The sequence below is a fragment of the Strigops habroptila genome, chromosome 21 (assembly GCF_004027225.2).
Source record: "Strigops habroptila isolate Jane chromosome 21, bStrHab1.2.pri, whole genome shotgun sequence".
Taxonomy (NCBI): Eukaryota; Metazoa; Chordata; class Aves; order Psittaciformes; family Psittacidae; genus Strigops; species Strigops habroptila.
In genome coordinates, this window is record NC_044297.2 from 4,755,136 (window position 1) to 4,767,864 (window position 12,729).

The window sequence follows — 12,729 nt, forward strand, 5'->3', positions numbered from 1 at the left end:
CTTGATTCCCCAGCACTCTAGATTCCCAAGGTATTCATTTCATGGCCAGCATACGTATAACAGGTTTATATGCAACAGCTCAACCGTGGTGTATTCAGTTGATGCCAGTGAGGGCTGTGAACATGAATGCAAAGGGAATTAGAGGGAATTGGGCCCAAATGATGCTGCGGGGTTATTCCTATGCCAAAACAGCCCAAATCTGAAAACTCAGCATTACAGCTCCACAGACAGATCCAACACCCATTAACATTTATGCAACCTAAGAGGTAAAGGAGGTGTGGATGTGAGGAATTTGGCCTCTGGGTTTTATTTCAGTGCTCACATAATCTGACCTAATTTACCATTACCTAGCTCCATGGATTAATGGAACAGGGAGAGGCGATACCCAATGAGTATCATAAAACCTGCCTTTTGTATTACTTCCTGGACCAAATTCTTTTCATGAACTTGTCTTTCTGGTTTGAAGCCCTGGAGAAACAATGGGAAAGATGCTTTTGGGATGGACCGGTGGCACCGGGCAGAGGAGGCTGAAAGGATGCCGTGAGGTTTGCTGGGGTTGGGTTGTTTTGGCTTTGTTTCTAGCACTCAGCAAAACTAGATCCAGAAAAGAGGGGGGAAACCTTTGGCTTGGTGAGGGGATGTGTTTAAAGCTGGGGATGATCCTGCTTTGCCACCAACTCCTTGTGTGGCCTAAATGGTTGAATTCAGATGGGTTTCACTTCTTCTGGGCAAGGTTTTGTATGACTCAAAGACAGGGTGAAAACCTGAAATGGGTGAAATGAGGGTGAAATGAGGCCTCTGCAAACAGGGCTGTGGCTGGGGAGCAGTCATAGCCTGCAAGCAAACGAAAGTTCAACTTTATTTGGTGAGATCGGGCTGTGGAGATGCCCGAAATGGGAAGAGGGGTGGTTTAAGACAGAAACACAAAAACACAAGAAGAAAAGCCCATGTGGGAGACACAGCCCAGCCCTGCCTCTTCCACATCACCCTTCACACCTTCCCCAGCCAAGAATCCCGCTGCTCCCCCTCCATCAGCAACAACAGCCCCTGCTGCTCCCCTATCTGCTCGCCCCGGTGTCACACCATGGGGTGATACCGGGAGGGTGCGGTGGGGTGGGTGATGTGCTGCCCCGAGATAGGGGCTGGGCACCCTGCACACACCTCGCTTGGGCTGGCAGGGTCGACCCAAACATGTCCCCGAGGTGGTTTTTCTCCTTTGGAAATGGTTGATGCTCTGCAGCGCTGCTCTGAGGCACCATCAGGCTGCTTTCACTAGGGAGCAACTCAGAGCAGGGGGTTGGACTGGGTGGTCTCCAAAGGTCCCTTCCAAACGTAATGATTCTGTGATTCTGTGATGGTTTTAGCATCATCCTCAGGATAATGCAGGGGGAATAAAGCAGGATTTGGTGCTTGGAGGAAACCTTCCTCCTGTGCAAAACACTGGGAGCTCTTGAGCATCCGAGCTAGAATCCCAGGCTAGTTTGGGTCAAAGGGACCTTAAAGCTCATCCAGCTCCAATCCCTGCCACGGGCAGGGACACCTTCCACTGGAGCAGGTTGCTCCAAGCCCCTGTGTCCAACCTGGCCTTGAACACTGCCAGGGCTGGGGCAGCCACAGCTTCTCTGGGCACCCTGTGCCAGCGCCTCAGCACCCTCACAGTAAATCCAGAATCCACTTCCCCAGCACTAGCAGCACCCACTGGGGAAGGTTGTACTCCCACTGGTGTTACTGTTAACAGTGGAATGAAATACAGTCACAGACAACGAATATCTTCTCCATCGCTGCAAAGAGCCTGCATCTGGAAATGGTTAGCAGCAACAAAACCAACTCGCACATTCCTCCTGGGCTTCCCTTTTAGCCGCCTGCAGACTCTGGTTTCAGCAGCAGCTCTCCATTCCTACACATTCTTTAGTGTTTCTAACACCCATTGCAGCCCAAAGCCTGTGGGTGACACAGGAACCACTCAGCCCCCATCAAAGCACCCCCTAGAGCAGCTTTTCTGGCGGCTGGTTTGATGGCAGCGCTGGCTTTTATTCCTTTCCTTGTTTTCTCTCTTGCCCGCAGAGCCCTCGCCGCTGCTGACATGCTCCTACTTGTGCCTTTGTCTCTGGAGATGACAGCAGCATCGGGAACCGGCTGCAGCGATGACTTTTGGGTGGAATTCAGCTTGGAAATGGACTGAGGGGCTGCCCAGAGCCGCTGGGTTTTAGCCCGTGCAATGCCAGGATGGGTCCCACCAGCCCGGTGGTTGAATGGCCACTATGCTGAGAGAGGGATGCCCTAAAGGGACGCTTGCTTCTCATCCCATGGGACAACCGTCTCAGCACCTTTGCTGGGCTGAACCCATAGCAGAGGTTTGCTCCCTTGTGCTGACACCAGCTCCAGTGGCTGCCCCAGGGCTCTGTATTTCTCTTGCAAACCAAGGGCAGGTCTAAGAGCTCCTTCTTCCTGGAGGTCTTGTCATTAACTCTACATAATTCGCCATCCCAAACCTCCTGCTTTTTTGCCCAGGGCCGCATCCAGCCATGCTGGGAATGCCTTGCACACCTAACACAGCTTTCCCTGCAACTTAATACTGTCTGCTCTGCTTTGGTCCAAACTAACAAGGAATATATACCCACAGGAGCCTGCAGGGAGAGGTGAGGCCCCAGCCATGCTTTCCACCAGCTTATTCCTGTTATTAACACATTATAACCATCAGGATAAACTTTTTCTTTCCACTTCTTTGAAGGCATCCTGGAGCCGTGTGGGCACAAGCTGTGCTGCCGCTCAGTGGCAACGAGCAGGAGGGTTCCTGCTTTAACAGTGTATTTGCAGCCCTTTTAGGGCAAGGAGAGGCTTTTTACTTGTTTTTCCTTAACCAGATTGATTTATTTATTACTTATAAATATTTATATGCCCACTACCGGTGCTACAACCACTGTATATTCATAGTAGATAGTGAAATATTCATATTTATGTATTTATATGTAAATTATACCTATATTATACATTCATAATAAATTTATATGTTTGTATCCTACTTGTGTAGGTATGTTTGACTGTTCCCATGAGCAGTGTAACCCATTGCCATGCTCAGCCTGCAGCGGTCGCCCCAGGGCTGGCCATTACACCCGCCCTATAAATCCTATAGGGCTGAGCATTATAACCTACCTATAGACCAACATTAACCCCATAGCCACGCCCCCCGCCCCATGGCCACGCCCTCTCCGCTATAACCACGCCCCCCTTCGCGTGTGGCCACGCCCCCGAGGGGGGAATCCCTTCCCAGCCCTTCACCGCCACGTGTGTGTGCGTGTGCGCGTCACTTCCGGCGGCTGGACCCGGAAGTGGCGCCGTAGCCGGTTGCTATGCGGCGGGCTGGGCGGTGAGTGTGGCTCCGGGGGCAGGCCCCGGCCGGGCCGCGGGGTCTGTGGGCAGCGGGGTGAGGGGTGAGAGCCGGCCGAGCCCCGGCCTCCAGCCCGTTCCGCAGCCCGCCCCCGGTGCGGCTGCGGGGCAGGGCCTTGGTGGCCCCTCGGGGTGTGTTGGGAAGGGCTGTGGGAGCTGCGGGGGACGGTGGGGCGGGAGTGGCAGCCCTGGGCGCTGTGTGGTTGGTGTTTGGCTTTGGTGGTGTGTTGCATCTTCTGTCCTTGAGGGTGGCGGCAGAGCGGGGGACGCTGTGTTTGTTGCAGCCGTGTGCTGCTGCTGGCTGCGACTGGCTTCCCTTAACGGGTGCTCGGGCATCGGGACAGGCTGTCCAGGGCAGGGCTGGAGTCACCGTCCCTGCAAGTGTTCACGCACCGTGTAGCCAAGCCCCTCAGTGCCATGGGGTAGTGGTGGCCGTAGTGCTGGGGAGCGGTTGGACTTGGTGATCTTAAAGGTCCTTTCCAACCTGGTTGATGCTGTGATTCTCCCTGAGCAGGGTCAGCTACAGCAGCTTGCCTGGGTCTTTAAATGTTTCTGAGGACGGAGGCTGCACCCCCTCTCTGAGCACCCTGTTCCCATGTCCCACCGTCCTCGCAGGTTTTCCTTATGTTCAGAGGGAATTTCTTGTGGTTTGGTTTGTAACTCTTTCCTCTCATCCTCTCACTGGCCCCCAATGAGAAGAGAGTTTGCTTCCTTTACAGTCTCCAGTCAGATATCTGTATGCATTGATGAGAGCCATCATCTCTCCAGGCAGAACAGGCCCAGCTTTCTCAGAATCTCATCATGTGAGAGATGCTTCAGTACTTTCACCATCTTTGTGGCCCAACACTGGTTTTGCTTCAGCAGGTCTCTGTATTTCTCCCTATTAAGGAGCCCAAAACTGGCCCCACACTCCAGCTGCAGCCTCACCAGTGCTGAGCAGAGGGGAGGGATCGCCTCCCTCGACCTGCTGGCAGTGCTGGATACAAGATCATCTTGTGTTCTTTTTAATTCAGGAGCAGAAGAGCAATGGCTTTGAGAATGGTCCATGTGCCTTGTCAGTATGAGGTGACCGGCTGATGCTTGAACCCCAGCGGGTCTTTCTCTCTGCTGCTCAGATCCCGAAATGGGGAGGTAAGAATCCCAAAGGAACTGTTGAATTCAATTGTGATGTCTGCTGAGTGAAGTACAGGGAACCTGACCATGAATTCATGGCAAATCATAAATTCAGAGGTGGGAATAGTGTCTTGAGTACACTCAAACCAGAGCACGAGCAAAGCTAGAGCAGAGCAAAGTGAGAAGTTGTATGGAGCATCTCTTTGTCCTGAGCTTGTTTGGAAATGCAGTGTGCTGCTTTTTGGTCCTAAAGCCCGTTTTTAAAGCAGATTCTCCTCTTTGAATTTTTAGGATCAGCATCTCGTGTTTGCTTCCTGCTTCTTGGCACTTCAGCATCTCTCCGGTGGGATGCCCGCGGCTTCTCAACACCACCCTGCGACAGATCCTGGTGATAGGAATTCTTGCTGCTGCTGTCTCTGTGCTTTACTACTCCCTGGTGGTCATCCGCAATAAGTATGGGCGTGCACACAGGGACAAAAGATTCCACAGGTGAGAGCTGGAAAGGGCTGAAGTGTGAAAGAGAACACACTGACAGGTTGTGGCTGTAAAGTGAATGAATGGGGTGGAAAAAGTATGAGTCAAACTTCTTGCTTTCTTTATGAAGCTTTCTTTATCTAAGGGGACTTGAATTTATCAATAATTCAACTTTCTAATACCTTAGTCAGAGGAAAAGCTTCCATATGGAACTGAGTTGCCACATAGTAATGCTTAGTTTTCTCCTAGATATCTCGCCCGAGTGACTGACACTGAAGCTACAGATACCAACAACCCCAACCTGAACTATGGAATCGTTGTGGACTGTGGCAGCAGTGGCTCCAGGATTTTTGTGTATTGCTGGCCAAGGCACAATGGGAATCCACATGATCTGTTGGACATCAAACAGATGAGGGACAAAACCAGGAAACCAGTGGTTATGAAAATTAAACCAGGTACTGGAAAGAAATTAACTTGAGATGAATTTTGTGGATAGTTGCCTGTCCTGCCTTTGCTTGGTCCAACCCCATGTTTAAAGTGTCTGAATAAAGGCCACTTGCAAGCTCTCAGTGTGGCACCTCTCCAGACTGCTTTGAGCTTGGTTTGCAGAGAGCTGTGTTCAGCTTTAAAGCTTGAAACGTGGCATTGATGGGCAGGAGGGAGAGGTTTCTCTGGGGAGTAAGGCAGTTGCTGGTTCAGTTGTCAGTTAGCTCAGTTCTGTTTATATTGGCTTTCTGTAAAGCTCTTTGAGCCACTGATATATAACATGTCTAATACAAGTTTTTGATTGTTTAGAGGATGATGAAGGGTTAGCTTCATCCCTGTTTCCATAGTTGATTTCCTGGGTTTCATAGAATCCTGGAATGGTTTGGGTTGGAAGGCACCTTAAAGCTCATCCAGTTCCAAGCCCCTGCCACAGGCATGTTTGGATTTGGGTGGTTGGTTTCTCCTCTGTGTGTTGACTATCAAGATTTTCCAGGAAGTGCCTTGAGTTGCTTCAGCTCCCCATGTCTCTGTTTCACCAGGCATCTCGGAGTTTGCCAGCTCTCCTGAAAAGGTCAGTGATTACATTTCTCCACTTCTGAGCTTTGCTGCCCAACATGTGCCACGTGCAAAGCACAAAGAGACTCCTCTTTATATTCTGTGTACTGCAGGAATGAGGATTCTGCCAGAAAGGTTATTGCCTGTTGTATTTTTAGCATTTAGAATAGCAATCCTGGTGTGTGTGGCTATTTATAACTGCTCAAATGTAACTTTGCAGCCAGCAGAAGGCAATACTTGAAGATCTGCTCACTGATATTCCCGTGCACTTTGATTTCCTGTTCTCGGACTCGCATGCAGAGGTTATTTCAGGGAAGCAGGAAGGTAGGTTAGTGTTGGGAAAATTACCTTTCAGTTGCTTATTACTTTCGTGGCCCAAATATGTTGGATATATTTTGTTGCTTCTTAAAATTCTTGGGTGGTGGAGAGACCTTCTTCCTCAGTAGCAGCATATGGAGTGTGGAGATGATCATCTGCTGGGAGCTTCTAACTTGTCTAAATGTTTTCTAATTAGCACTGAAAATAACTTGTCTGTGCTTAGCAGGAATTTTAGGCCATTTTCTCTGGCTTCAGGGAGGGAGCCACAAAATTCTTGATGGAAGAAACTTTGCAGGGAAAAATGGTTTCTAAAGGAGGGATGGTTGGATGTGATCAGCTTAAAAATCACTTTAAAATCAAATGTGCTTGCTTGTTCTGAAATTCAGGCATCAGGCTGACTTTAATACAGTGAATTAGGATAACTTTGACTTGGGAGAGAACAGCTAGAATGACTTACCAGGGATGTTTAGCTTCTGAGTATTGTATATAATAAAATATGGGCAGTGGTGTATCTTAACACATGTGCAAAAAAACCCTCTTTGTTTTTAAGAGGAGATGTACCAGATATTCTTGACATGCCCAGATGTATTTTCTTATTCATGTAGGAGTATATGCATGGATTGGCATCAACTTTGTTCTTGGAAGATTTGAACATACAGATGATGGTAAGTATCTTAATCGTCAGTTGGATTTTAGGAAGGACTTGGGTACTTTTCCCTGTTGCTGGTCTGGTTTTAGACCGAGCTGTCAGTGAATAGTGTGTGTGCAGCTAACGTTGGCTTCATTTGTAGCTGAACCTTCGCTGATCTGCATTGCTACAAACAAGAAGTTAACTGGCAGTGCACTGCTGCTTCAGGCCCACCCTGGTTGTAGTTCTCACTGCCTGTTTGCTGTTGTATGCAGAGGATGAGGCCATTGTGGAGGTGCATGTCCCAGGCAGTGAGAACCAAGAGGCCATCTTCCGCAAGAGGACAGTGGGTGTCCTTGACATGGGTGGAGTGTCGACCCAGATAGCGTACGAAGTCCCTAAAACTGTAAGCTTTGCCTCTTCACAGCAGGTTATTATCTGTGCAACTTTCTTCTTTTCCTTTTGATTTATTTTAATGCATACTTTTTGTTGTTTTCTTTGTGTTGAGTCGTCTTCTTCATGACATCACATTCCAAAACCGAGGCATGAGAAGATGGCAAATCCGAGTCCTTCATCAGCTGAGCAATTCATTTGTCTTTTGGTCATTCAGAAAGTTTATTTCAGTTAGTATAATTTGCCACATGCATTCTCTGTGTGTCTGCATGTATTTTCAATGTGCTCTGCTTAAGAAAGTGTATTCTGGAGTTTAGAAACTTGAGAGACTCAGAGCAGATTGCCCCAGGCCAGCGTGAACTGGAAAGAGAGTTGCAGACAATTGATGGTGACTGTTGTATGGCTCCATCTGAACATAAGCTGATATAAAATAGGTATTTGGTGATGGAACCTGTCCAGGTTCCCAGGCAGAGGATGACAAGAGAGTCAAACAGCTGACTGTGAGGTTTGCAGTGCTGGTGCTGGTTTTCATTTCCAACGTTGAGTGGAATCAATGCTATGTTATGCTACGCTTCTGAGCGTGTTCCACATGAAGTGCTTCTGCTACACATCTCTTAACTGAAAAGCTACTGCAAGTGAGTACTGCGAGGTATGTGAGGAGAGCAGAGTGACTGCCAGGTCTCCTGAAAAGCTGGAGAACTCTAGGTTGGAAAATGAAGAACTGAGATTAGTACATCCTTTTACATAGGAGAAGATACTTTAGTGTCCATAGGAGCAGTCTTGGGCTTTGCAAGTATCCTTGAGTATCAGTAGTGATAGTGCAATTGATATTCTTTGCTCTCCCCATGAAGTAGAAGGTAATGTGGACCTGTGAAAAGCAAAATAGATGAGCAAGGAGTGAAGTTTAAAGATATGAAGGGCATCCAGTTGTCCAAAGAACTCAACTTTAGGTTCTGGTTCATATTGTTTGTACCTAATCTTGGTGCTTGTGTTCCTACAGGAGGAAGTAGCCAAAAACCTACTTGCAGAATTCAACTTGGGCTGTGATGCTCATCAAACTGAGCACGTGTATAGAGTCTACGTCGCAACGTTCCTTGGCTTTGGGGGAAACGCAGCACGCCAGAGATATGAAGACAATCTATTTACCAGTACAGTGCTTAGAAACAGGTAGCTGGCTGCAGTTGCTTGGAGTTGTGGGTTCTGTGCATCACCAGGCTCCATAACTTCCTGAGTTAAACGTATTTAGTAAAGTGTCCTAATGTAAAACTTGTAGAGCGTGCAATGCTGAAGTCTCTTTAAATGAGGCAGGTTTGATGCTGTTGTATCTCAGAGCTTGATGTTTCTGATATGCAGTTGTTACTGTGCTTGCTCTTTTATACAGACTGCTGGGCAAACAGACTGGCATGGCTTCTGACTCGCCTTACCTAGATCCTTGCCTGCCCCTGGATGCTCAGGATGAGATCCAGCAGAACGGACAGACCCTGTATTTGCGGGGAACAGGAGACTTTAACCTGTGCCGTGAGATGATCCAGCCCTTCATGAATAAGACTAATGAAACACAGACATCTCTCAATGGTGTCTATCAGCCTGCCGTGCACTTTCAGAACAGTGAGTTCTATGGTTTCTCAGAGTTCTACTACTGCACCGAGGACGTGTTACGTATGGGAGGAGATTACAATGCTGCTAAATTCACTAAAGCCGCAAAGGTAAAGTGGTCTGGAGAGAAACTTCTTCTAATTCAAAACAACTACCCTCCAGAAGCATTTTATTCTGATAGTCTTGCCACAAAACTCTTCCTTTAAAGATCCCAAATCCTTTTACCCTGCAATGAACTATCACAGGGAATCGCTTTTCCTCAGTAGTTTTCCTTTTAGAATACTTGTTTGAAGGCACAATAGTAACATTGGCTGTAGAGGGGATGGGACTCGTGTGGTCAAGTTCCAGTAGAACTACTGATAATGGGAAAATCCATGCTGCTCCCAGCCTCTGCTTCTTTTTAGGAATGGCTCAGTTGTTAGAAAAGGACCCTTTTCCTCTTTCTTTATACGTTTTGTGCCAGTTTCCTAGGTGTTACTCCTACCAGGGCCCATCTCTTGGGGACAGTTTAAAGAAAGGTTACAACAAAAAGTAGAGATTGCTTTTTTTTTTTGGTCAATGCCCTAAAAATGCGTTGTCTATTTTCCACCTCCAAGAATGTGCCCAAAGAGTTTAAGTGCTACTGAATATTAATTTAACCACAAACGGATCAAAGTGTTGCAGAAAATACTGTGAAGTTTGTGCTCTGACTTCTTAACAGTGCAAGGGAAGCTGTTATTTGTTAGTTTTCCTTTGGGTATTTACACAGTGTCTTATCTAGTGGCATTTTTCTCTTCTCAAGGCAGAAGCAGTGTTGAAATCTTTCTGCTTTCTTTTCTTTCCTTGAAGGATTATTGTGCCACTAAGTGGTCTGTCCTCCGGGAGCGTTTTGACCGTGGTCTTTATGCATCACATGCTGATCTCCACAGATTGAAGTGAGTGTTTGTGTTTGTACAGCAAATTCCTTCACACAGAGTTGGTAGAGAGAGGTCAAGGTCATGTCTAACTGATCCATTTAATTAAATCATTGAAAGTGTGAATATAACCGTAAATATTGCATCAGCCATGAAAAAAGTACTGATAATTGTGTCTAATTGTGCTCCTCAGTCCTCTGGGACTCTTTAACTGCTGGCCTGACTTAATGCCACTCTTCCTATAGGTACCAGTGTTTCAAGTCTGCCTGGATGTATGAAGTGTTTCACAGTGGCTTCTCTTTTCCTGTGAGTTACAGCAATTTGAAAACAGCTCTGCAGGTTTATGATAAAGAAGTGCAATGGACCTTGGGAGCCATTCTTTACCGAACACGGTTTTTACCTTTAAGGTACCAGTTGTTTTCTGTGGTGTCCAGAAAGAGTCTTTGGGTGGAAGGTATGGGAGGTTTGTGAAGGGAAGAAGTGGGGTTGACAGACTGAGAGAGCTGGGCTGGGTCAGCCTGGAGAAGAAAAGGCTCCTTAAGGGGAGACCTTAGAGCAGCTCCAGTGCCTAAAGGGGCTCCTGGAAACCTGGAGAGGGGCTTTGGACAAGGGCCTGTAGGGACAGGCCAAGGGGAATGGCTTTAACCTGCCAGAGGGGAGACTGAGATGAGCTCTGAGGCAGAAGCTCTTCCCTGTGAGGGTGCTGAGGCGCTGGCACAGGGTGCCCAGAGAAGCTGTGGCTGCCCCATCCCTGGCAGTGTTCAAGGCCAGGCTGGACACAGGGGCTTGGAGCAACCTGCTCTAGTGGAAGGTGTCCCTGCCCGGGGCAGGGGTTGGAACTGGAGGAGCTTTAAGGTCTGTTCCAACACAAACCGTTCCATGATTCTGTGGTGATAGCAAAGCAGCTGACAGATAGGGGGAGACAAGACGTTGTTCCTAGTGCATTATGTATAACCTCAGGGTGTATTTCAGGTAGCTCAATAAATGCTTTATAAAGACTATTCTGGCTGTTTCCTGTGATAAGATAGTTCGGAGACGAAGATAGATTTGCACCTGATGTCTGTTATCCCTTTGTTTCTTTTCAGAGACATCCAGCAAGAAAACTTCCGTGGAAATCACTCCCACTGGAGGAGCTTCTCCTTTGTTCACAATCACTATTTGTTCTTTGTGTGTTTTCTGATCGTGCTGCTCTCCATCCTGCTCTACCTGCTGAGGCTCAGGCGCATCCACCGGCGGATGCTGCGCAACACCTCCTCTACTTCCCTATGGATGGAGGAAGGCCTCCCACCACAGAAGATTGCAGGAGCCTTATGAGATGCTGTGATGGAGAGAGCTTTTCTTGGACTTGCTACACAAAAAGCCATTTTTGCCTCAGGGTTCCTCCTTTTTGTCCCTTTACACCATTGAAGAAGCAGGATGTCATACAGAAATATGGGAAAATGGGGTCAACTTGGCTTAGTCTCATTAGACAATATTTGCCAAAAATTACCTTTTTCTTTGAAATATTGCACTTTTGTGTGTAATGGGACGAGCAAAAGCTTCGTCCTCAGTAAATGAGTAGCAGCAGCTTAAGCTCTGTATGGTAAGAGAATGAGTGTGAGTTCTCATCCTAGGGGTGAGGTTGTGAGATACTGTTAAGCTCAGATGAATGAGGACTGTGTTCAATTTCTTTTCCAGATTCCAGGATTGATATCACTTCTCAGTTCTGAGCCTCCTCAGTCAAAGAAAAGGAAGTGCAGGGTTTTCCAAAGCAGTAAGAAAACACCATTTTAGGACAACTGATCTGACTTTTATATTCTGGAACGAGTACTGTGATGGAGAAGAAAAATCTCTTGCACCCAATGCTGTGCTTCCACAAAACTGCTTAAATCAGTTTTGTTTCTTTGTGGTAGTTTCCCCTTTTGTCTTGGAAGCTCTATCCTCCTAGTGGCAAAAGTCACCACTTTTTAATCCTTGATTCCTCTTTCATAATCACTCGGAGATCTCCTGACTCTCCAGTAGGTGAAGAGAACTGGAATACGCCTGAGCTTTTGTTTCTGCTAGAGTAGGCCATGCACAGTGTCTTTTTTTGTTTGGTTTTGAGTACTCTGATTTGTTAATTTATATTTTATTTAAAACGGTTGATTTTACTTGAAAGTAAATTTGTCCATGATTAAAAGTGGGATTTGTATGAACTTCTGGTGTATGGGTATTTTACTGCACGCTCTCACTTCTGTTCTCTCAGTTTGTATCCAACTGGCAACACTTTCTTCTCTTCTGGTAGGTGTGAGTATGCAGGAAAACTGGGCGCTGTTTTCATTGGAGATTTAGGCATGTTGATACCGTGTTTGTCATTAAGGTGCAACTTATCCATCTCAAATCTAGAAAGTTTGAATTGGTTTATTGTCTCCTGATATGCTTGCTTTGCCTAGGACTACAGGGAATTTAGACTTGATCTGCTGAACTACATTCCTGCTCCTTCCGTCCAGTGCCTGGGAGATTCAGTCAGAGGATTAACTTTGAAACACCAATGGAATCTTGAGCTGAATGTTCAGAAATACCAAACAGCATCTTTCTTTTCATAAAGGATTCTTTGTTCCTGACAAACTGAACCACTTCCCAGCCTGTTCTGCAGCTTGCTATTTTTTGAGCAGCTTCTGAGTGAGTGCTTAGATAATCCACCTCTCACTTCTGATGTCTGGAACTGTGGGACAAACCTGTTGCACTCCTAAGCTGATAAGAGCTATCAGAAAACTGCCAGCACCAATTGTCAGAGAGCCTCTGCTTCCTGGTTTAGAGATATCCAACACCAGAGCACAAAGCCTCTAATTGCAGGCTGAGATAAAGCAGCCCTCTTCGGACAAGGGCTGACGTTAGTGGTGAAGTGGTGAGGAAGTATCAGTGTGT

At 47.1% G+C, this 12,729-nt stretch overlaps 1 protein-coding gene across 3 annotated transcripts; it reads left to right on the top strand.

The window, feature by feature from the left end:
- The first annotated feature begins 3,293 nt into the window (after window positions 1–3,293).
- Window positions 3,294–12,017, top strand: ENTPD4 (ectonucleoside triphosphate diphosphohydrolase 4). Of its 3 annotated transcripts, none has more exons than XM_030510065.1 (13): window positions 3,294–3,367; window positions 4,401–4,518; window positions 4,792–4,989; window positions 5,224–5,429; window positions 6,000–6,150; window positions 6,236–6,339; window positions 6,939–6,998; window positions 7,237–7,391; window positions 8,355–8,521; window positions 8,736–9,060; window positions 9,779–9,864; window positions 10,089–10,250; window positions 10,929–12,017. In XM_030510065.1, exons 2-13 carry the CDS (start codon window positions 4,511–4,513, stop codon window positions 11,155–11,157), a joined length of 1,851 nt encoding a protein of 616 aa, XP_030365925.1. In that variant the 5' UTR covers window positions 3,294–3,367; window positions 4,401–4,510; the 3' UTR covers window positions 11,158–12,017. The 3 variants fall into 3 exon arrangements, with proteins under 3 accessions (XP_030365925.1, XP_030365927.1, XP_030365926.1); XM_030510067.1 differs by having other exon boundaries at window positions 7,237–7,367; XM_030510066.1 differs by lacking the exon at window positions 3,294–3,367 and adding an exon at window positions 3,977–4,251.
- The last annotated feature ends 712 nt before the right edge of the window (window positions 12,018–12,729 follow it).